The sequence below is a fragment of the Oenanthe melanoleuca genome, chromosome 3 (genome assembly GCF_029582105.1).
Source record: "Oenanthe melanoleuca isolate GR-GAL-2019-014 chromosome 3, OMel1.0, whole genome shotgun sequence".
Classification (NCBI taxonomy): domain Eukaryota; kingdom Metazoa; phylum Chordata; class Aves; order Passeriformes; family Muscicapidae; genus Oenanthe; species Oenanthe melanoleuca.
In genome coordinates this window covers 69817608-69842404 of record NC_079336.1, presented here as the reverse complement: position 1 = coordinate 69842404, position 24797 = coordinate 69817608, and the positions used below count along the sequence as shown (strand labels likewise).

Below are 24797 nucleotides of genomic sequence, written 5' to 3'. Positions count from 1 at the left end.
ACATCACAAAAAATTACAAGTTTTTTACTCTAATAGAAAAGGAGTGGTAAATAATCAAATGCTACTTACTTTAGCTGATGGCCCTGTTATAAATTCCAAAGAACTACATAGAAAATAACAAATACAAAGGATACAAGAATAGAACTCATTTACTGCTGAAAGGCTGGTAATCTCCATTGTGGAAGTCATGGGAAATTTCTGTACCAATTTGCAAACACTCCTCTGCTTGTACCTGCAAAGAATATCAAATGTTAATGAAATAAGATATGATTTGTAGTCACTCCCACTGTAAACTCCCACTGGAACCACAAATCCAAATGCTTTCTTTCATTATTAAATATTAAAGTGACAGATCTTTTGCCTTATTGTTGAACTCTACTAGAAAACTTGGTAACCAAATACATTCAGATGAAAAACCCATTATATTCATATACAGAAGACTGATCTTCCATCAGCATGAAACACTAAAATAATCCTGTATGCATATTGAAAATGTTGAAGAGGAAAAAAAGTCTGTAAAGTACTATGTTCAGAAAGCAAACATGCCACTGGTTTCAGAGTAGCATTTAATGTGTTGATGATAGGACAATCAAGAAGAAAACGAGGAGAAAACAGTGAGGAAAGAATGAAAACAGTGAGGAAAGAATAATTTCGACTTAGATGGGAGGCGAATGAGAGGTTTATCACACACTACCAAAGAAATTTTGCTTCCCAACATACACAAAACTCTTTAAGATCCTGTGGGTTACCTACCAGCTCCATACAGAGGTGGCAAACATGCCAAAACCTCTAACATGGATTCAGACCTTTTTATACTACACAACACAAACTGTGTTGTTATTCAACATAATTAAAACTTTATGTTTACTGAAATATATCCACATAGCCAACATGGATCTATTGTTAGAGTAAACAGAAAACATAACTCCATGCATATGGATATGTGGGACAAGAAGAGTGTGACTTTCATAGAAGTCACCTAGGGAATACAGAGTTAATAACAATTGTACTGGATCTGATTGGAATGGTGTTAATTTTTCTTCATAGTTGCTTGTATGGTGCTGTGTTTTTGACTTGAGATCAAAACAGCATTGATAACACACAAGGACTTTAGCCATTGTTGGACACTGTCTGCACAGTGTTAAAATAATTCCTGTGTAACAGTTAATATTATACTTGGATTTTAGCACATCTGTCTAATGAAAGTGCAGAAGTCCATGCATGACATGCTGTAGAAATCATTACTGTTTCTTTCCAACAATGCTAAAAGTTTGCAAAACTGAGATCATTTGACAGAAGCAACATGGTTGTCAGCCAGATCTGTTCAAAAGAAAAATGCTTAGTGACTTGGTTTTTGCCTTTCATTGTTATTCTCTAACAATAAACTGCTGATCTTTTCAGATGGACATCAGAACTACTTTAGCAGTGATGGTGAAGCAAAAGATAATAAACAGTCTTTTGCAATTTAATCCAAGAATCTTTTGTAGCTTGCACAAGTACTTTATTCAAATAAACTAAAAAATAAACTGCACTAGACTTCAAATGATTTATCTCTATTTTTTTGGTCAATCTACCCAAGCTAACTCTAAATAAGCTGACTGATATAATAGGTACAATCTAATGAAGGCAGTATGAAGTTTCCTCTGCTAAAAGAGGCTGATTAAAACAGTTAAGTTGTTCCCAAATGCAAGAACAATTGTTTGAATTGGCTGAAGTATCTTGCTTCTACACTGCAGACTGCTACACAGATAAATACCTCACAGGGCATGGCCCAGGTAGAATTTCACATAGAAAGCAAATCAATCAAGCAAGTAAGCAATCAATCAACTGCTATTTTTTTAAAAAAAGAGGAATTTTAGCATATTTAAGAATTTTTTTTTAATTTTTCTTTTTTTATTACACAATGCATTTGCTACGTGTCAATTGGACGTGCAACTCAATCAAATTCAGGCAGGTTTTGTGGAGACTGAGCTGTACACTGTACATTTGTTCTCATCTCTTAGAAACTGAAGTTTATGTAGCAGTTTGGTTACATTTTTATTGGTTTACTAATATCTCCATAAACTAAGAATTAAAGAATAAAACCAACTAGGCAAGCAGATTATAGAAGAAAACTATTACGTAATTCTGTCTGAACATTTAATGTTTCAGTGAAGTTCCACATACCAGGCTCATGCCCCAATCCAGGAAAGCACTCCTGCTCCTAAATATATTTAAGCTTGTTCTTAGTATGTTTTTCTGTGCAGCAGCAAAACTACCAAGGAAACAGAGGAAGGAAATAGACCAGTCTTTGCCATCTAAGGATGCAGCCTAATACTGTCTAATATCATCAACACACAGGACATACCACTCACAATATCAACTAAGACCTCATTGCTTGTAGCCCTAATTCTTCTTCTTCCACTCAAAACAAAGATATTTTGCAAGGAGCTTTTACCATTAGTTCAGTTTCTTATCTTCTGTAATATTTCTGCCCCCTCAGCTCACCTCAATACACACAAAATCCCGGATCAAACTGTATAAACTTTCACTGGTCTGTTAATGAGAAATTAACTCACCGTTTTAGGTCATCTTTGGTTGTGTCTAGATGGAAACTTAATAGTTGAAATTCAGCTCCACAACACAGCAATATAAATGTATCTATAAAATAAAACTGTGCAAAGCGTACAGTCTTATGGAACTTTTCTTTACCCTGAAACATAAAGGAAATTGTTAAGGCTGGATTCAAAATACATATTTTTATCTGAGATTCCTGATGTTAAGGCAGAGCCTCCCTGTCATCCTCATCATAAGCTAGGAGGTTAAACTACTACATAGTGGCCCTTCTTATTTTTGACATCTATTACTCTGGAAAAAAAAATATTTCATTCTGTTTAAATTAGCTGGCAGTATATCTGTAGCCAATTGAATCTAAAACAATCTATCTTCATATTCTGAACTTCTTTTTGAATTGGGAGTAGACTAAAGTCAAGCAGAGCTGAGCCAACAAAAATACAACATACAGATCAGACAATAAAACCAAAACTTCAAGACATGCCCACCAGTTGTCTTTCTAACAAGGTTGATTTTTTCTTTTCCTAAATTATCATAAGAAAAACCTAATTTGGAGTAAATGGAGATCACCCCGATCATTAGAGCAGTGGGATTCTCTATTTAGTAGCTCTAAAAATTGGCTCTTTCTACAAAGCTTTCAAAACAGAAGTAGATGAAGGTGCAAAACAGTGTTCTCTGTGTCCAAATCAATTTAGTTTCCAATTACCAGAATCAGGGCAGGTTCCTTATTGCAGACTGACCAGACCCTTAAAGTTCTGTCTTCTGATGCAGAAACCAACCACTTCCTGTCATGACTCCAGCCAACAGAGTTAACTGCACCATCATGACCTAATAAAAATAAAAATGGAAATATCATAAAGCTCATTTCTTGCATTAATAAATTTCTCTGAGTTCCTTGTATTGTTTTAATATACTTATGCACAACATTAAAATACATCCTAAGTACAGGTTTCAAATGGTTGGACTAAAACTGGTAACAGTAAACCAGCTATTGAAATTTTCTTCCACCATAAAACACAGGAAAATGTCTCTTATTAATAAACACACAAAGATAAGTCCAACTCTAATTTTTCAAAGTTATTGGAAGAGAACTTAAATATTCTGAAATTAAATTTAAGCAAAGATTCAGTATTAAAAAAGAAATCTGAGTATTATTTTATAATAAAATTTTATATTAAACATTGTCTGGAAACCCCTTAAGTCATCAAAAACAGTTGTTTTATTAACCTTTTATTACTGAGCTAGCTATTTTTGTCAAAATAAAGCTATTATGCTGCTTCAATGGCTTGTTAAAAACAAGATTGTAAACTTACAAAGAAAGAACTTTAAAAGCCAGAAACAATATTTAAAAGCTCAAATTGTTAATTTGATCTAACATTATGTTGAAACTGATAAAAAAGATCAAAAAAGAACATGCCAATCAAATTTTACAAACTTTGATGAATGTTACTGCAATTTGTCAGATAAACTCTGATGAATTCCATCTATCCTTAAAACATTCAAAGTTCTTATGCTGCCCTCTTGTGCACATTTTATCTTTAGTCAACAGAAGTTTTATATTAAAAAAACAGTTTGCTTGAAATTACAGGAAGGCTATTAAATCTATTGCAGCAATTGAGATATTTCATTTTTTAGACTACAAAAAGTCTTACAAGTGAGATATTTTAATTCCCAGTTACCAAACAGCTGTAGATTTTTCACCAGAAAACTTCACAGGTACTGCACAAATACACACATAAGTATTATTCTTATTTTGTTCACAACACAAAGCTTTATTTAAAAAAGTTTTGATTTTCTAAAAAATATTTGGAAGCCTTGAATAATCTACATTAAAGAAAAGTACTGAAAACACAAAACAAGTCAAACAAAAACACACAAAAAAAGAACATACAAAACAGTTTTCATAAGTAGTAAGGAACCTGAGAAACTTTAGGAAAGTCTGAGGTTTGGAAAATTGGAAGAGCCTTGCAAAAAGCTTAAGAATCTCTGCTCTCCAGGCTTCTCAGTCCCAAAGCACAGTGAAGAAGATTCCAGCTGGCTCAAAAGAGCCCAGTAAAATTCAAAACAGGCATTACTCAGGGTTCCCCAGTCCTGGAGCACATTGAGAAGAACAGCAGCTGGTTTTGTAACAAGACTTCTTCAGAAAGGCCATGCTGGCTGTAAGTCCTTACAGCTGTTCAACATTACCTGCACTTCACTGCAGGACACTGACACCTGAAGAGTCACCACTGAAGAAGAATGGAGAACTACTTAAAACTGCAACTGAACCCTTCAGGGAGAAACACTGAATAAATTAGGCTAAGAGCAAAACTTGTTATACCATTCCTCTATACTGCCTTATAAGCCATGACCTTTGATAAGCAGCAATATTCAGATGTTAATGCTGTCTTGAAACTGACATTTTTTAGATAAAATTTTTAGATACAATTTCCATTTCTTCAAAAAAAGAAAATTTTACATTGCCATTGTTTGCAGCTCTAAGTCAGAATAATGCATCATGATTTTTCACATATATCATGACAGTTCTAAAACAAGAGAATCAAAAGTAGAAAGTAAAGAGGTGACTGCATACAGGGAATCTAAATGGCACAGAAAAACAATGTGAATGAAACAAGCAGGCAACTAATGGTTTGTGATTCCTAATCCCATGAATTACTTTACCTGCAGTTCAACACTTATGCTGCTTTTGAAAAGAATTATGTGCACAGTAAAATGTGGTTTACATTGCTTTTCAGATTTGTGCATCATTAAAAAGAAAGACACAAGTTACTAAAGGCATCAATGAAATAAATCAGTGAAAAACTTAAGAACTTGGTATTGTAGAAGAAAAAGATCCCATTACTCCGTCCACAAGGCATATTTTCATCAATGTCCTCACACAAGAAGGATAATATCAGTAATGTTGCCTCCTTAATGTCACAACTTCCTCCACTAAACATAATGAAAACTAATCAAAAAGAAAAACTGTTTTCACAAATCAGTTGTGAGAGTTATTTACTTAGAAGTAATGTGGTATTTAAGACTCACTTAAAAGCATGCATGTTTACACATGCATACACTTCTGTAGTTGTGGATTTTTTCATTGGAATAGTCCCTCTTTTTTTAAATGGTTATTCTCTGGAAGTCTGGAGTTGCAAAGCAAACACATCTTTTGCCAAATTATCACAGTCAATTTTTGGCTAATAAACTATCAGAATATACTACTACAATATACTCATTCATTATTATTGCAATATATTGCCTTTATTGTTTCTCTTTAATTATTGTAATATACATAATGATGAAGATTTCAATACATTCATCATAGATTGCTTCTTAGCTCACAAAAAAAAAGAGAAATGGGAACATCCAGTAGTCAGTTTAATTCTAGGATAAAATTAAGCAATCAGAGAAATAAATTTTACATCTTGAATCATCAGTACTCCCTCTCTCTTGTTATTGGGTGATGTAAGTGGAATCCATGCCATTTTAGATCAAACTCAACCATATACTGTATCTTTTATAATATAATTCATACATTTACCTGAAAAAACATTATGCACATCAGTGAGATTGGAATTGAATATCAGCACAGTTTTGTCAGCCTGGCCACAAGCCAGCAGCTCTCCATCCCCTGTAAAGAAGAACATCTAAGGATTTTCATCTGAAAGCAAGAAGGAGCTCTTATGTTCCTTCTTTTAATCATAAAAATCATGCATGTCACTACAACAAAACTAAAACCAGATATCCATTTCACATGTTTAACACTGATTTTGTATGAACATCACAAACTAGTGTTGCAGAATTTGGTAGGATTTTCTAGGCAAATTCATTTCTTGTCCTGACATATTCTCTAAATAACAAAAATTTTAACAAAAAAAACCCAAACCCTAAAATTTTTGCTGAAGTGGGGTTATTTAAGCCTATGTGTGCATGCATGGGTGTGCAAAAGACAAAGAGAAAAAGAGAGAAATATGTTTCTTCCTCAAACTATAAGAAGATTTATACTTAAAATGTACTAGCAAAACTCTCTAGAGAACAGAGGTGGTTGGAATATATTTTAGCATAGTTACTGATTGCATCTAATTGCTTTTATTTCCTGACAATGAAAATTGTTCTTGTCCTCAAAATACTTACAAAGATTTAACTTCTTAAATATTTTGAAAATATTTTGCCTTGCAGGGTGTACATTGGCATAATTATATACATGGTAGAATGCTTGATTTTTAATCTAGGAAATGCTTTCTGATAATTATATTTACATTGGAACTGACAAAACCTATTGCAAGAGTCATTTATCCAAAGCACTTAAGAAAAATGCCACTCCTTGGATCACACAGAAGAATTCCAGTACGTGGTATTGCCAGAAAGTCATCTGTGAATTTACCCACAGCAAATTCCCAGTCTCTAGAAACTATGCCACACAAATTTTGGATTTATTTCTGCACACTGATACCAGTGCACTTTTTATAAATCCTGTACTTACCAGAATACTGCACACAGAAAATTGGGGTTGGTTTACACGTGACAGATATCTCCTTCTCATATTTGATTGGAGGACAGCTTTCCGATGGATATTCCTTATTTTTACTTTAAGGAAAAAAAAAAAGAAACCAGTACATCTTCATTTCAGTTATGAAATTAATGTGCTTTGGGAACTATTATAAACATCTTTATATAAATATTTGCTGGAAAAAATATGTCAAATCCAAAATAATTTTAAATTGTCATATTTAAATTACTCCTACTACTAAGAGCTGTGAATTCACAATATCAAGAATTAAAATGGTTTTGAAAAAAAAAATTTCTTATGTCACATAGCTAACAAAAGTATTTCAAGAATGTAAACTCTACCTTGTTTGCAAAGACCTTGTGCAAAATTCAATATTAACTGAAAAAAGAAACCAATTTAACTAAAAAAAAATCCACCCAAAACTTAAAATACAAAGTAACTTAACCTATACAAAACAGTGCTAAATCAAAGTTGAAATTATCTGAAATACTCTTGTAAAGGCTTCCTATGTGTGCAAGGTTTACTAAAACTTTGTCTTGAGCTATTAAGTGGGTTTCTTAACACTTTAAGAGCTCTTTTTAAATGAGAAAAATTATGGCATCCATGTTGGTATTACATAAATCAAAGACTCTATATAATAGTAAAGAGAAAAAAAATGTGTGCAATATCCCCATTTAACATTCCACACAAATTAACATGAAAAAACCAGCTTTAGAAAAACTTCTGCTTTTTGTGACCAGTGATAAAGATTTCACTGGTCAATTCATACTATTACACATTCTCTGTTTAAATCCATTGGAGGGAGTTTGCATTAACTTAATGTAACAAGATTTTAGGGGTGAATGAGGGACATGATCTGAAATCACTTCTCCCTGTGCCACATTCAGTTATTTTTCAGGCTAGAACTGAAGCTTAAGAATATTTTGGGCCTTAGCTCCAACCATATTTAGCACCTGTACTTCCTAAGAAGAACACATCTAAGAAAATAGATATGCATATTTTCTTTTATATGAAGCACTCAAATTTAATTTAGAGTCTGATAAACCAAATCACTTGCTGCAGTGATAAATTTTTATATCAAACTTACCAAGCCTTTTAGTTCTAGTGGCAACCCTTACTAAAAAGTTTCAATGACAGTTTAAATTTATTCAATTTGCTTTAATTTGTTCCTCCTCTAACAGAGTCATTAGATTACCTACCATTTACAGCTGGTCTTCCACTTTGATACCTCTTGCTTTTTCAGATTAGTATTTGGAAAAAACATTGTCATTCTATGAGAGAGAAAACAGACAGTCTTATATGAAACATTAAACCTTGCATGGGAGAAATAGCTTTTTTCAAATGAAAACAATCCTATTTCCTTCTTACTATTTACATCTGTGGGTAATGTCAATAGATAAGAGAATGTACACTTTGATGACAATATAAATGTCTAATATTCAAATGCCTGAGTTTGGACCTTGATTTCTGTGAGTTATTTGTTGACCAGCACATTCTGAAGGCCAAAATCCATACAAATAAAGTTCTCAGACAATTCTTTCTGAGATCTGAAAAAACTAGAGTCTAACTAGATGAAAGAATTAGGATGCCAAACATGAGTTTCAAAAAGAAGTTGGCCAATGACCAGAAGATGTGAACATTTTTGTTTACAATATGTTTTCAAAATTATTTTCTTTGATAGCATCAGAACTGTTTTTCACAGGTGATTAATTTCACAGTCATAAGACTACATAGTTATGTGAAAAAATATCACACACCAGTAAGAAAAGAAAGATAATGAAATTTCTATTCACCGTGGTGCTGCAGTATATCCTGATGACTTAATTTTACTATGGAAAACCAGTGGTTTATTTTTCACTGTGTTCTTCACCCCTGCAGGAAAATAATTTAATACACATTAAAATGTTTTTCTAATATTGTATTTTTACAGTTAAAGTAGATAGTTTTGCACAATACACATATTTGATGTTTCCTTTTGTTACAAAACACATTTATGACCAATCATCCTAAAATAACGATTGCTGAGAAAAGATACATGAACTGTTACATTATATAAACATCCCTCTGCCAATACCATGAATGAGTAGGAACTTCTTTAAACTTCTAAGTAGCAAGAATATTGTTCTGAATCACATTTTTCATCATTCATTTCAGTTAGAAAAGGTGTTTTCTAACTGTCTCTGCTTAGACTTTGTATGCATTAGCTATAATGTATTCACACCCTATATTTGGACTAAGGAATGGATCTAAAGATCCTTAATAAGCTGACTGGTGGGTACATGTAAGTATTCCTACACAGCTCAGGTCATGGGTAATGTCTGCATGCCCAGTGCTGTACTAGCCCAGAGGGTACCTTTCAGCTCCAAAGTGAGTATTTCATATCAGCAGAAACAAACTAAACAAATAAATGCTGTAAAGGGGGGAATTCTGTTGATATTCCCAGGGAAAAAAACTCAGATGCATTGGGACACAATTACCTATGCTGAGGGTAGAAGTCCCTTCAAACACTACTAACTATCCTATCCCTTTATGCAGCAATGAGGCTTCCTGAGCAGTTTCCAGGACCACACACCTTAAAAGACCAAAGGATTTAATTTCATCACTTTTCTATCTGATCATGAGATGACAACAAAGGCAGCACAATTGTCAGTGCTGGATGTCCAAGGCAGCCTGGAATTCTAGCTAAAAATCTAAAGATGTATTCTGAAAATACCATAAACCCCTGGAGATACAAGCTTTGGCATTCTAACAGGCACAATAAGTGCAAATGGTGAGGATGAAAACATTTTTTCTAAATATTTTTTGAGCTTTATTGTTACTAACCAAAAAAAGCTAAAAGTGCTTCAACAGCAACTGGGCTTGTCCAAGAGAAGATGGTCAGATCTTCTCTTTTTTTAAGCAGTAGAATATTGAGACAAAAATTAACTTCCTAAATATACAGTATTGGCAGATTATTCAGAACAATGAAATATACCAAAACATTTGTTTGGTATATTTCATAACCAAACTTAAGAAAGAAATGACAAATTATACAGAAAAATTTACTTCACGCTATGGAAAAAGAATCACTTACAAAAATGTAAACCTTCTACACTCTAACACTTTTAAAATACACAAAAAGTTCTCAAGCAATGGTTTTTGAAAAAAGAAAAATAATTTTAACCATAATTTTCAGCTAAAATTACATGTGTATGATATAAAAAATTAATAGAAGTGTAAAATACTTCCTACTGAAGTAAAAATATGACACCATATATATTTAAAGCAAAAATTAACACCAGCTGGAAGTCTGTTACTGTTATTAAAAATATAATTTTATTAATTAATTTCAGAAATTGTTTATGCTTACCAAGTGTTTTACTAGAAGTTTCTTTCACATTCTTCTTTAAACCTTTACACAATGGAGAATTTGCCAATAAATTACACCTGAGTTATAAAATTAAGCACAAAAAACTGATCAATGAAATGAACAAAAATTTCAGGTTAGAAAAATGTGCCAAAACTCCTTATTAGCTATTTGTCTGCATGTGTGTGTGTGTACACATGCAACAGCAATGAGATTTTAATTTTTAAAAGTCAGGCATAGTGGAACAGTTATCAGCTTATATACTCAGCAGCACAGACAATGCTGGCCATGACCCAGTTCACAGATCATTGCTTTTATATGTTAGATCCCAGTTTGTGAATATTAACTGATGATTTTATGATAAGCACTGGGATCAGTGACTGGTTTTGTCATCCTCAAGATGCCAGCATTTTCTCATAAATAATTTCTGGGGACATAAAGGACAAGAAAGTAATGGCTAGCTGGGATTCACCAAGGGGAAGTCATGCTTGATCAGTTAGATAAACTTCTGTGATAAAATGAGTGGTTTCGCAGATGAGGGGAGAGCAGCAGATATTGTCTGCTTTGACTCCAGAAAAGTTTTCTACACCATATCCCATAAGAACCTCACAGAAAAGCTGATGAACTGTGGTCTGGATGAGCACACAGTGGGGTGGACTGAAAACCAGATGAACAACCAGTCCCAGACAGTGATGACAAGTGGCTCAAAGTCTAGGAGGAAAGCAGGAACTAGTGGAGCAACCCAGAGGTTAACTCCATTCTATATGATTCCATGGGTATAATTCCACTCAACATCTGCATTAATAATCTGGATAAGGAGCAAAGTATGCCCTCACCATGTTTGCTGATGACTCAAAGCTGAGACGAGTGTCTTAGCAGAAGGCTGTGTTTCATTCAGGGAGACATTTGTTGTCTGCATAAATGGGCTGACAGCAACCTTGTGAAGCTCAACAAAGTGAAAGGCAAAGTCCTGCAGCAGAGGAGGAATGAGCCCATGCAGCAGTGCAGCCTGGAGGGCAGATCCTAGAGCCAGGCTCTGTGTCCTAAACCCAGCACCAGGACAAGAGGCAATGTGCAAAAATAAATGAAACACAGGTGGTTCTCTCTGAACACTAGGAAACACTTATCTACTGTGAAGGTGAGTAAGCACTAGCACAGGCTGACCAGAGAGGTTGTGGTGTCTCTCTCCATGGACATATTCTAAAGCTATTAGGACATTGTGGTGGCAAATGACTCTAAGAGCCTCTTCTTAAACAGGCTGGTTGGACAAGATGACCTGAAGAGGTGCCTTCCAAACTCAACCATTCTGTGATTCTGTGATTTCTCCCTCTCTATACAACTAAAGCCTGATAGGAAAACAAGTAAAATCCAACCATGTCAACAAGTAGCACTGCAGAGAACCATATGACACACTTTAGTGCCAGATAAACAAATCAATCATCCAACATGGAGAGAAAACATTTAATTATTCTGTACCTGGCAATAACTGATAGACTTTTCTCATTTGCACGTGGGAGAAAATCACTGTGTTGAGTTCTCACCAATGCAGCAAGGTGAACTTCCAACACAGCAATCATATCTTCAAACATCGAGGTGATCAAGCATAAAACCTGCAGCAATTACCATAAATTAACACTCCATTTACTTCATAATTTAAGTTCAAAACACAATGCATTTATAATAAAAAATTAAATCAATTTCTCAAATCTATAAAAATTAGTCAAAAATATCCATGGGCTTAGTCATGAAGTGGCAGAGTGTTTAAAGCTATCCTTCAAAAATATTCCTACAATGCTTAAATGTGTTTTAGCAAACTTACATACAAAACAGTGACAGAAATTCCAACACCACCTACAGTAGAGACAATTTTGTAGTAAGAGTTGTGAGAAAAGAAGTATACATGGAACAAAGATTGGCTTCAGTAACATGATGAGAACATGCTGTGAGCTGAATTTAAACAAAATCCTTTTCTAAAGCAAAAGACTTCTATGTTAAAAATGTAGCCTAGATTGAGCTTACTTCTGTTCGGAAAACTACAACACCAAAAATGGAGTATCCAGATAAGAATGCCTTCCATTTTCTTACAATCACTTTTAGTGGCTTTCAACAGAAATTTTCCCACAACCCAAATAGTTTTGACAGATCCTTTAGAAGGATTCAGAAGTAGCACATCCTGACATTTTTTTAGAAACTAGATATAACAATGTTTTGGGGTTTTTTTTTTTCCTCAAATATTTCCTCTGCTTTTCCAATGGTCATTCTTGACATTCAAGGTACACCCTGAACACTGCAACAATTCACCTTTTCCTTATTGATCACTTCAGACTGTATATAAGCTTTGAGAGCTTCAAACTAGCAGATTTCATAATGAAGAACCAGCCCTCTTAATAGAAATTACTGTGTAATTCAGATTAAATAAAACAAACCTGTGCATTAATCTGTTAGCAAAATGTGCAATTAATATTTATTGAAAACAACTGGAACTTTTAACATTTATTAAAGCAATATTTACTGTATACTCACCTTTCCATTAGCTGCCTTCCTAGTTAATGCACATGATCTGGCAATCCGAATGCTGAGGTCACTGTAATCTGTACCAAAAAGAAAAAAAATGCTATAAAATAATATCTGCATTTCAGAAGAAAAAAGCTATCTCTAAGACACACACAAAAAAGTCACTCATACTAATTTGATGTGACCCTAATCCACTGTCTTCAGAGTATATACTTCTAACTTACTCTCAAATTATGATGGAGTAGAATAATGTTCCTTGTAATTAACACTTATGAACTGCAAAATTTAATAACAATTCATTGCTAGCCACTAAACAGATCTAGTGCCAACATGTCATCTGAGAAAAGTCACCAGGGCCAGGAAAACACACAAAAACTACTAGGAAAAAGCATTTTTAAAATACATTTAGTTTCTATTGTATTCTGCTATTTCACAATCTAATTCTTACACAGCAATCACATTATGGTGTAATCATGTACTTTATAAACATACCTTTGTAAGATAAAAAAGCTTCTAATTCAAAGTTTGCCAAATTAATTATTAACAAGCCAGTAGAGGTTCCTATCCAAAAATAGCTAGTATTCTGGGAAGAATATCTATTAAAACAAGGAGAAAAATACCTCTGAGCAGGATAAAGAAGCTTTTCTTATTACCATACAACAAACAGCAATTGGGTTTTTTAATACTCATTGCCCAGTACCACTACAACAATAATAGAGCACACACAGAAAAAACCCCATGAAATTTAAAGCTTTTTTTCCCCCAAATCTGTAGCTCAAAGTTTCAAGCAACACTGGTGAAGTTTTGAGAACTAAGAGCCGAACACAATCCTTGATTTCATCTAAGTGCTTCATGGCACATCTAAAACTGCACAGGAAATACTTTTCTTCAAAAATTACTGTGGTTTGTAAGAGCTGGGAGTTGCTATAAAAGCACTGTATACACAAAGAGAAAATTCAAACCAAGAGGCAAATCCACTCATAGTTTACTTTTACCACTCTTATATGAACACTCAAAAAGCAGCAATGTATGTTTTTATATAATTAAAGTACAAGAGAAAACTGAGGGGAAAAAACCCCAGGCAAGTCTGGAATGTCTGTCTCAGCCTGTGCTTAGTGGCAGCACTATTGCAGTTGGGTAATGAAATCCAGCTTCTGCAAGCACCACAGAGTAAACCAACTGACCACAATTTCAGTCAACATCCTGGCAGAAGAAATGTATTATCAAGATTAAGATAATTGTAACAAAATAACAGTTGTCATTCTCAAAAAAATCTAATTTTTTTTTATGACACTATAAATAAAAATTGACATCAACATTTTAATAATTTTTCCAAATAGGATTCAGCAGACTTATTAGTTTTATTTGTAAAATCAGACCACAAGAGTTAAAGTAAGGATATAGTAAAATATGAAGCTGTAACTTGGTATGAAAAAAACTCATCATAATGGCTTAGTAGTATTCTATTGCAAAAAAAATAAAAAAATAAAAAAATAAATTCTGGTTCGTGATACTTTTACATGATAGGAGTAGTTTTATTTGTGGTTTGCACTACCTTCATTACAGCAGTAACAGACTGATTTAATTTGCAATTATTTATAAAGAAATGTCACTATTAAGTTATTATGAACACCATAAGGTGATACATCCAGGAAGTTTAACTCACTCCCACTTTACAATAATAAAATCCATTGTGATGAGATTGCTCAATGTCAAAAAGCTTAATAAAGTATGAGATGCCTAATTTTGGACAACAGTGTTCCAAAACTGTTTCATTGTTGCTTTTCATTGAAGGCAGGAAAAGCAGTGATCAGTATATCAGGGATTGCTCAATTGTTCAGACAAATCTGAAGCCAAAACAGTATTTTTAAAAATACATAGAAAAAAATATTTATAAACATAGAAGACTCAACCCAAAATATAATGGAACTGAATTAATAGCAATTTAATGGCCATGGTTGAAGAAGAAAAGAAGAACAAAACTATTAACTGCAAAGTGTTAGCTGAAAAAACAGATAAACCTGAGATGTACAATGTGAAGCAGTAACAGGTGGGTATGGGAGAGTAATGTTATCTCAGTTCAGAAAATTATTTCAAATAATCTGTTACTGTGGATCCATTTCAGGCAACCATGTCCCAAAAGGGGATTGAAAAATAAATGAGATATGAGTTTCAGATATTTTCCAAAGCAAATGTTAAAAATGTTACACAAAATATGCCTTCTACAAGGTACAAACTATTTTATCCAGAAGTGCAGAAGTAACTTGTTCATGAGCTGTAATTTGCTGTCCAAGGAAAGAACTTGATAGTGGCTGGCACTGGACTATCAGAGTAAAAATCATAGTAAAAGCCTGCATATGAAAAGAGAGTAATTCAGACTACAAGTAAAATTGAACGAGTCAGCTCCTGGAACAACTTCACTGGGGACATGGTGGATTGTTTATTGGCAGAAAACTTATCATCTTAAAGATGTGCTGCTGTTCAAATCAAACCTACAGTTGTGATGAAGCCAAAGTCTTGATCCTTTGAGAGTGATATTACAAGCAATAAGACAGACTAATCATCTGACCTTCAAGCGCTGTCACTGCATTAAAGCATGTCTGAGATGTGCACCTTAAAAATCACCACTTAATTCCTCTCAGTGGTGGTACTTCTGTATATGCAGGCGTCATGAAAATAACTGTGAATAATTACTTAAATTTAACATTAAAAAGTTGTCCAGGTCTGCTGGATATTTTTCTTCTCTGTTTATCAAAAGTTGTTTATATATCTAATTAGAGATTAATCAGCTTCATCTGAATAACCCACCACAGAGCACAGGTTAGGACAAGAGTTTTCTAAAACATGATGTGGCTAAGAAATTTATAGAAGTGACAATCATAAATTACAACACAAACAGGTTGTTCTTTGAGATAGTTCTTGTGGGAGTGTCCTGACCAGATCTCCAAGTGCCTGATAATGCAGTCAACCTTCTCTTCAGGAAAGAAATGCAATGTAAGACTAACCAATTCCATGAGAATGAATAAAAGCACCATGTTCTGAAATATCTGTCCCTCTGGCAGAAGTCTGACTGGAGTAAACAGTAGCTATGTAGTTCAAAAATTATTTAAATTTGGAAGGCAAACTGACATAGTCACACAGTGGCCACATCAGATATTTCTTTAGGAAAGTAAACTCAAAATAAATCTGATTTATTAATTACTTTTTAACTCATCTTCCTTGATCAACTGGTATCAATAGATTTACAATGGATATTCTCAATGACATTTTTATAGGATTACTTTTCAGAATAAAACACAGTTTTAATTTTGTCTCAGCTTGTGTACATTATCTTCCTAAGATAGGCCACGAAAAGTTGCAGATCACTAAAAACATTATTTGATTTTCCTATTGCATTTTTAAAAAAATACAAATTTGCAGTGAAAATATTCCAAGAACCAACAGGAACTTGAATTCGAGTCAAATAATAGGTGGGATTTTAAAGGACTTACATGTTTTCTTCATTATGGAAACATACCAAAAAGTCACAATGCTCAATTAAGAGGATAGGCAATGACATTTCCACTGATCCTTCTGGTCTCATGTTGTCTGTTTTGTAAAGCTTGGAATTATTCTGCCCTTCACCTAAGAAAGTCAACAATACCAGCTATCAGAAAACTATGAAATAAGGGAAACAGGATTCAAGAAAGAATTTGTAGTAGCCATGAAAAAATAAGACCACACTCAAAAAACTTCTATTTCAAAAGATGGATATTTCCTAAGAGCCAGCTGTCCTCGTTATTAAGTGGGGTTTTTTTCAAATACCTAGAGACAAAATACAAAGATCTTAACTATGGACTGAAAAGGAGTTTGCAGATTTTGGGTGTTTTCATCTCGAGAAGTGACACTGAAAGCCAGATTCCATCAATCCTTAAATATGCTGGGTATTTTTCCACTTAGCTTTAAAATTCCCTTGACACTTAAATTATGACATAATCCAAAAGCAAGATGAAAATCCACCTCAGTCTCCTGTTCCGAAGAAGTATCCAATCCACTCTGCATGTGTAACTCACAAGAACTATCTATCAAATTCAGCATTAGACAGAGATATTACATCACTCTCTTTCAAACATGAAAGTCAGATCCATAGATTTTAAACAGTAACAAGAAATGTAGCAGTCTTTCTCCTTAGGTTAGGACTTTAGGATTATGGAAGCTGGATCATTAGGCAGATAAGAATACAACATTGATCCAGAGAAAGAGTAAGCAAGGGACACCAGATTTCCCTTTCCCTAAGAAAGCCACAGCAGTGCTGAGGGGATGGGGTTCTGCACCCCACCAAGGATAGGGTTACTTCCCATCGTACCAAGGCTGTCACCTGCTCATGGCCATCCCAAGGCACAAGAAAGCTGTCAAATCAGTCTGGTATCAGGGAATCATCCCTGCTGGGGTTACCACAGCAGTCTATCAAGATTTATATGTACTCTGTGTTATACCACTAGAAATATCACAGCCAGAGAAATACCATATCATGAAGGTGCTGGTATAGATTTAAAAAATTAAGAAAAAACAACAACAACAAAAAAAAGAGAATCCTAGAAACTTCAAAGGTAACTGAGAAATAGTTAATTGACAAGAGATTAATTTTTAGGCACTGGTTCAGTTCTCACTGAGGCCTTGGACAATTAATTCAATAAAAAAATAAATATTTAATAGTGCACATGATGCTATGTGCATGAGCATAGTGCACTGGCCAAAAATTTATTACATACATACATGCATAATTCCTTCCAGATACAGCAATGTCCAACTACATATCAGCTTCAGTAAGAATTCCATGCTACAGTCTAAGACTCATAAGACTATCACTTGCAATAAATTATCATGGTAAAAAAAGCACATACTCAGTAGCCAGTAACAACTAGACTATACCATAAACAGCATTCTAGGAGCACTGTGCTACCTATTTCTTTGCCAGATTTCCACACTTTATTACAGAATTTCTCTTGCTCTTTCTTTAAGTCGATATGTGCTACACAACGGTAATTATGATCACTGATTAAACTGAAGATCCAAAGCTGCAAGAAAAAGAAAAAACAATTGCAATAACCTTTTGACACTAAATATAAAGCTTACATGAATAAAAACTGAAGACACAATATTTAAAACCATGGATGTAATTAGTGAACTTTTGTATATGGCATCTCACTTTGGACAAGAACTCCAATTATATGTATTTTTATGATTATTAAAGATAATAAAAGATAATATATTAAAAATTAGTAATAGCAAGAATGATCAGTTTGGACTGTACATCTAATTCCCACATGTTTATGTGTCTTGAAAAAAGCTCCTTATAGACTGCCACAATTAAAAATCACAGGTAACATGCATGTAATTGCTCACGGGGTCATGTGCATGAATTTCATTTATACCTTTCTCGATTTAGACACCACTACAGGTAAAACTTTAATTTTCTTCAGAATTACTGAACAGTAACACTGAAGAAAAACATCTAGAAATTACAATGTAAATATACTCTTACCATTAAAGAAGAGGTGAAATGCATATTCACATTTACTACATTTTTATTAGAATTCCAACATGATGAAATCATAGCCTCTTCCATTTAATTGTGCTTGTATTTCTTTTTTTTGGCCAAAATAGGAGAATCATATTTTTCACCTTTTTTCTTTTAAAACAGATATATTAATAGCCTTTCAGCGTGCTCTTCTTACATAATTACTGATGGTGCTCTTAAAAGTTTTCCTGGTTTTCAGAAAAAAGTTTCTGTTATGTAATAGAGGTCTTATTTACTATTTATGGTTTACACTAAAAGCACTGAATTATGCTTACTAAAATATCTCTTTTAACAATTAAAAAAACTTAGGCAGTTTGTGAAACTTTTTTATAGATAGAAGCATTAATAATAGCTGACTCTTGACATAGAGACCGAGTTTAATGAACAATTCTTACCTGTCCCTCAGCACATCCAGTGATAATCTGTTTGTTTTCTTCATCAATTAGCAGACTTAGCAAAGGAAATGCTGCTCAAAAAAGAAAGATAAAAGCATTTCTAGAGTAGACACAAATCACATATTTAATTAAAATATATGATTCAAAATTGAATCTTCCTATGTGTACAGACTGGGAAAAAAAGCCCTTACAAGCAGTTCTCTTGGCTGCACAGAGTTTTGTGTGCTTCAGCCTTTGTGCTGCTGAGGACTTTCCATCTGCAGGTCTCTGACTGCCTGTCACCTAAGCTGCCATGGCAGTGGTTTCCTGCACCCTGACACCCAAGCTGCTGTGGCATGCTTTCCAGACTTGTTTACAAAAGTACACTAAAACTATCCACTGGGAAGCAGACTTTAAAGGAAAAACTATTTACTGTTGGCTTTAAAGGATAATATGCTTACTACTACCTTGTCTACGAGAGTAGTTTTCACTAAATCAACCCAAAACTCCTATAATAATCATAAATTATTGTTTAGAGATAGGAGGCTTTTGCTATGAAAAAAATACATTTAAAAATAGAAAAAATTACCTGTTATTATTCCTGACTGATATATTAATTGGCTGGTAGAATAGTCCCACACCTTTAGATTAAAAAAAAAAAAATTAAAAGATATAAAGATAGGTATTTGCTTAGGTAACTAGGGAAAACACAACTTTAAACAGCAATCACGTGGTAAAAACAGAGAAATGAAGGCATTGGAAGTGATGTTCTCAGGAAAGAATTTTTTTCAACACCTGTTTCTATCTATGAAGGGTTTTGTCCAACTTGTCCAAGCACCCTTGGTGAAAAAGGGGAAACTCACATGATGCAGAAACACAAAGTATCATCTTTTCTTAGGTTGATCTCTCAGTGATTTTAGCTAAATTTATGACAAGGCATAAAAAGAAAATAAAATAAAAAAGAAAAGAGGGGAGTGGTGTATACAGTAACCCAATATAATAATCCCAAAAAGAAAAATTCAAATCAATATCAGCAGGCTCAAAGGGAAATGTTTTCCTTCTGCTCAGCATACCTGAAACACTTCAGTTACAAACAAACAGCTCAAAATATTTTATTTCTATTTGTCAGATGATAATAATGACAGAAGTTAATACTTCAATGTGAAAAGTTCAATGTGGAAAGTTTTGAATACACAAAACCTTCATTTTTCTTTTAAAAAAGAGTAATTAATTTTTGTTATAATTTCCCGAGCAATTCAAAGAACAATATCCTTATCTCCAAAAAGTCAAAGATATTTTTTATTCAATCTTCAGAACACGTTTAAAGGGGAATAAATAAGATCACATATTCACTAAATTATCCTTTTTTAAGTTCATCTCTACAATTCCTTGCCTTAAAGGTTCTGTCTTCTGATACTGATATGAGCATACTTTTCTCCCATGTGCAAAACTCAGCAGCAGTCACTGGAGACAGGTGTCCATTCAATTCAGCTAGAATAGCTTCTTTCTGTGATTAATCAAGTCAAAAATAAAAACAGAATAGATTTCAACATAAAATTGACAATTAAGTGTTTTAATGATTAATAACTCTTCCTAAGCATTGTCAGATTTGTTTTCAAAGTATAATTCAGTAAGATTTTTCTTAATGAAACTGAAGCCCTGTATGACATCCTGCTGGCAAACCCACTACACATTACTTTTGCTTCTTCAGACTGAATGGTACAGGAATAGTTTTTCAGATGACCTAAGATTATTTTCTACTTCTAAGTTATTGAGATACTGTTGCGTTTCAACTCTTTAAACCTAGTCTTCTACTGATATATGATGCATTATCAAGCACCAAAGATGTTCCTACTTATTTTATGACACAAAATGAATATTTTTGCTTAATTTTACTAATATTTCTGTATCATGATTTTATTTGAAAGTGAATAATTAAAAGAAATATGAGTACCATGGCTACAAAGAAGGCTATCTCACCTTTGCACTTAACATGTAGATCTGATTTCCAGCACATACTGCCACTTGTTGATCATCTGGACTAAATCTTATATGAAGCACCGTTCCCAAAAGAGTTCCAATAACAATTCCTTGAGGTTTAAACCCTGCAGCAATTGTATTGTTAATGAGACTTAATGAAATATAAAAATCTGGTGCAGTGAGATTATTAGAAACTTTGCATAGCAGTTACTAACTACAGAGTTGTCCTAGTTTCTCTCAGGAATAAGTACAGAAAAACACACTGTTTAAATACACCAGGGTATTGGAAAGAAAAGCATAGAACTATGGACCACCAGAATTCCTCCATCTGCCCTGTTGCCTAGACATGATCTGGAACTCTCTGTGATATTAGTAATTCCCACAAAATCATGCTTTCATTAAAGATTGCCAGAGAAAGGGTTTTTGGAGTAGGGTGATGTGCCCATGGAACCCACTAGTGCCATGTTTCATTTTGGAGGCAAGAAATCCTAATGGAAGCCCAGCAAAACACCATTTTGAAAACTACTTCTTCTGGGAGAATATGCCAGTCACTTGGCCAAAAATTAAAGAGGATTTTCCTTCTCTGACTTTAATTTTTCTGTGGGAAAAGGCTGAAAGAGAAAGTGCATCACTAAATATGGTTAGAGTCAGATAAGACTAGCTCTGAGAACAGGTCATGTTTCTATCCTGTCTTCATGATTTCCTTCTGGTCATCTCACTGGTCTAAGCAGATTGGTTTCTCCTGACCCCTATTTTATAATGCTGCCTTTAAAGATGTGAGGATAGTTCAGATATGTAATTAAATTTTAGGATTTCATAGAGAACAAATTATCTAGAATACAAGCATAACTACAGGTATACTTTCAGGCTTTCATATTAGATGCTGTGGAGTCTCTTTACAATTGATTAACAGGTCAAGTTCACACAAAGAATTCCTTAACTACTTTGGCACAGTTTATAAGAAATAATATGAGAAATAATATGAGAAAACATGCCAAGAATGTGCAGAGGGCAGTGTGTGGAGACAGACTCTACAGCATCTGCTGAAGAGCCTGTAGATGGAGAGAAAATGAAAAAGTCAAGCAGCAGACAATCTGAATGTCAAATACTTTTGTATCAAAAGTACACATACTCTTTATCTCACTGCTACTTCTATTCCTATCTTCCAGTTTTACTTTCTCCAAATTCATAATCCCATTTTATTCCCAGTTCCTGAAGCATCCTTTGATTCTCCATGATACTCTTACATGGATTAAAATTTAATACTGACCTTTTTTTATAAAAAGCACTAATATTGTTAAACTTTTCTTTACAACGTTAGTTTTCACATTATATAGATTTGCAAATTCAAAGTGGAGCAGAGTGTAAAAGAACTTCAGCACATTAAGCCATTGATAAACCTCTAACTATAGGTAACAAGGAAGAAACTTTTAATAGTGTGGGACAACGCCATGGAACCTTAAATATTGACACCAAAGGGGGACAGACTGCCACTGGGAGTCCCGTGAGTCATGGCTTTGGGGGGGATGTTGCTCTCTTTTTTTTTTTTTTTTTTTTTTTTTTTTTTTTTTTTTTTTTTCTTTCTTTATTCTTCTACTTTCCAATCGATTTAAGCTTGCAGAGAAGCTAGCACTGCTCCTCAGAATCTAATGCCATTGGTTGAGGCTCCAAACCAAGACGGTGGTCAGGATACAGGGTCATGCACTCTTCTCCCAAATCAAATACTTTGGTCTCTCTCTCACATACACACATGAAAACAGTGCTCCAGAAACAGGAAAGACAAAGCAGGATATGGTACACTAGTTCCACAAGTATTCCAGAAAAGGAAGTATTTTGGCGGTGCATGTTTAATCATGCGGTACTGCTATGATCAATCTTTCTTCTGAGTACTTTATCCCACAGCTGCCTTTGCAGTGCTTCTCAGAGTTTGCCCGAGGCTGCCGGCAGGCGCTGGCTCCGCACAGCACCTCGGCCAGCTCCCGACCCAGCCCAGCATCGCCGCTGCTGCGACAATGACAGCACCGCCTGTGCTGCCGCCCGGAGAGCAGGAGAGAAACACAGCATCAACAGGGCAGGTCATGCTGCTGAGTGGCTGAGGCGTGCTTCTCAGAAATACCAATCTGGTTATAGAAGGAGCAATGGGACAACACCTCCTTGGTGCTGGGGTGGCTTTCCAAGGTGGCTGCTGCTCAGAAACTGGCTGGACACTGATCTGAGTGATTGATGGCGAATGACTGCCTTTGCATCACTTCTTTGTTTATGTATATGACACATATATATATATTATATAAACAATACTCTACCTTCTTGCACTTTCTGTGTACATTCATCAAGATTCCACACTATCACACGTTCACGAGAGGCAGAGCAGACAAGAAGCGGATTGATCTTACTTCCAAATGACAACGCAGAAATTGAGTTATGATGCCCTGACAAATATAATGGCTGACAAATGTAGATAAAGAAGAGTTAAATTAATCACTTCAAACAAAGATTATGAATATTATAAAACTACAAATGGATAATGTACATGAAATCAACAAAACAATAACTAATTTTTATTTACAGCTTCAAGATCACCTGAACCATAATGTAGCTGTATTGGGTTTGGCTGGGATGGAGCCAAACTTTTTCATAGCAGCTTGTGTAGCACAGTGCTTTGGACTTTGTGACAAAAACAGGGATGATAACACAGCAATGTTTTGGCTATTGCCAAATACTGTTTGCACAGCATTGAGGCCTTCTCTTTTTTCCCACTTTTTCTCAGTTTCCCCATCCCAATAACAGGCTGAAGATGCATAAGAGGTTGGGAGGGGACACAGCTGGAACAAACATTTCAGCTTGTTGAACTGGCAAAGGGATATCCCCTACCACATGATGTTATGCTCAGCAATAGAACTGGGGTATTGCATGAAGAAGGTGCTGAGGGCCTGGGACATTGACTCCAAGGCAGCTGCTGCTCAAAGCCTGTCCTGGGATTAGTCTGGTTGCAGTGGGTGATGACTTCCTTGGTATAGCTTTTTTCTTTCTCTTCCCTTCATTCGTTAACCTGCCTTTGTCTCTAGCCGTGAGTTCTCACTTTTTCCCATCCTATGCTCTCCCCTACCCTGCTGGAAAGGTTGGGTAATGGTTTAGCTGCCATCCAGGGCCAGCCCACCACAACAGCTTATTTTATTCTTATCACAATAAAAAAGCTCATAACAAATGCTAGCACCTTTCCGGCACTGAACTGAAACCTGACACTTCTACATCACCCTCAAATATTTTATTTATAAATAAGTTTAAAGTGGCAGCCCACGAAGGGCTCTATTCTAGCTTTACCTGAGCAGTGGCTGTGTTCCAGACGCACACCTCATTGCGACTCACAGGGAAAGCACAGCGCTGGGGGCTGCACGCCAGCTGAAAGAGGGGCTCTGGCACTTTGCCTTTAAACAAGAGCTTTTCGCAGACAGCGCCAGGATCGCCGCTTCCTCCAGAGGCGCCGCGGGCCCCGGCGCTCTCCATCCTGCGGCTGCGAACCGGACACCGGGGCCGCCTTCCCCCGCCGGCTGTGTCCTGGCAGCGGGGCCGAGGGGTCACGGCCGCGCCAGGGGCTCCCTCCTGATGAGAGGCGGAGAGCGTCGGCCCCGGTCCGGCCCGGCCCGGCCCCGGCCCCTGCCCGGCCCGGCCCCGGCCCGTAGGCAGGGCAGCGCCGCCGCCGACGGGAGGCCGGGCGGGCCGCGGCCGCTGTCCCCTCCCCTGGCAACGGGCCCCGCCACCGGCGACAGCCGTCCGCAGCCGCTCCCTGGCTCTCCACAGCGAGGTACTGCTGCACAGAAAGCAGCATGGCCAGAAGGTCCAGGAGTGCCCCACTCGTGTCCCACTCGTGGGACGCCAGCTGGAGCACTGAGCCCAGCACTGGGGACCCCAGCACAACAAAGGGACAGATTGGACAGGACCTTAAGGACAGATGTGAACATCTCTCCGGTGAAGACAAGA

At 35.5% G+C, this 24797-nt stretch overlaps 1 protein-coding gene across 1 annotated transcript in view; it reads right to left on the bottom strand.

Moving 5' to 3' along the window:
• Positions 1-24425, bottom strand: part of WDR27 (WD repeat domain 27) — an 85670-nt gene extending 61245 nt beyond the window's left edge. Inside the window, exons 1-19 of the mRNA XM_056488309.1 lie at positions 24141-24425; positions 23123-23264; positions 20820-20944; positions 20233-20346; positions 19429-19480; positions 18861-18931; positions 17848-17962; positions 16397-16529; positions 13398-13501; positions 12915-12982; positions 11868-12001; positions 10395-10471; positions 8839-8917; positions 8245-8316; positions 7019-7122; positions 6077-6166; positions 3260-3381; positions 2559-2692; positions 135-232 (exon numbers count right to left, since the gene is read on the bottom strand). Coding sequence (XP_056344284.1) covers positions 135-232; positions 2559-2692; positions 3260-3381; positions 6077-6166; positions 7019-7122; positions 8245-8316; positions 8839-8917; positions 10395-10471; positions 11868-12001; positions 12915-12982; positions 13398-13501; positions 16397-16529; positions 17848-17962; positions 18861-18931; positions 19429-19480; positions 20233-20346; positions 20820-20944; positions 23123-23264; positions 24141-24323 — 2017 coding nt within the window. The 5' untranslated portion in view covers positions 24324-24425. The remainder of the gene's footprint in view (positions 1-134; positions 233-2558; positions 2693-3259; positions 3382-6076; positions 6167-7018; positions 7123-8244; positions 8317-8838; positions 8918-10394; positions 10472-11867; positions 12002-12914; positions 12983-13397; positions 13502-16396; positions 16530-17847; positions 17963-18860; positions 18932-19428; positions 19481-20232; positions 20347-20819; positions 20945-23122; positions 23265-24140) is intronic.
• Between the last annotated feature and the right edge of the window lie 372 nt (positions 24426-24797).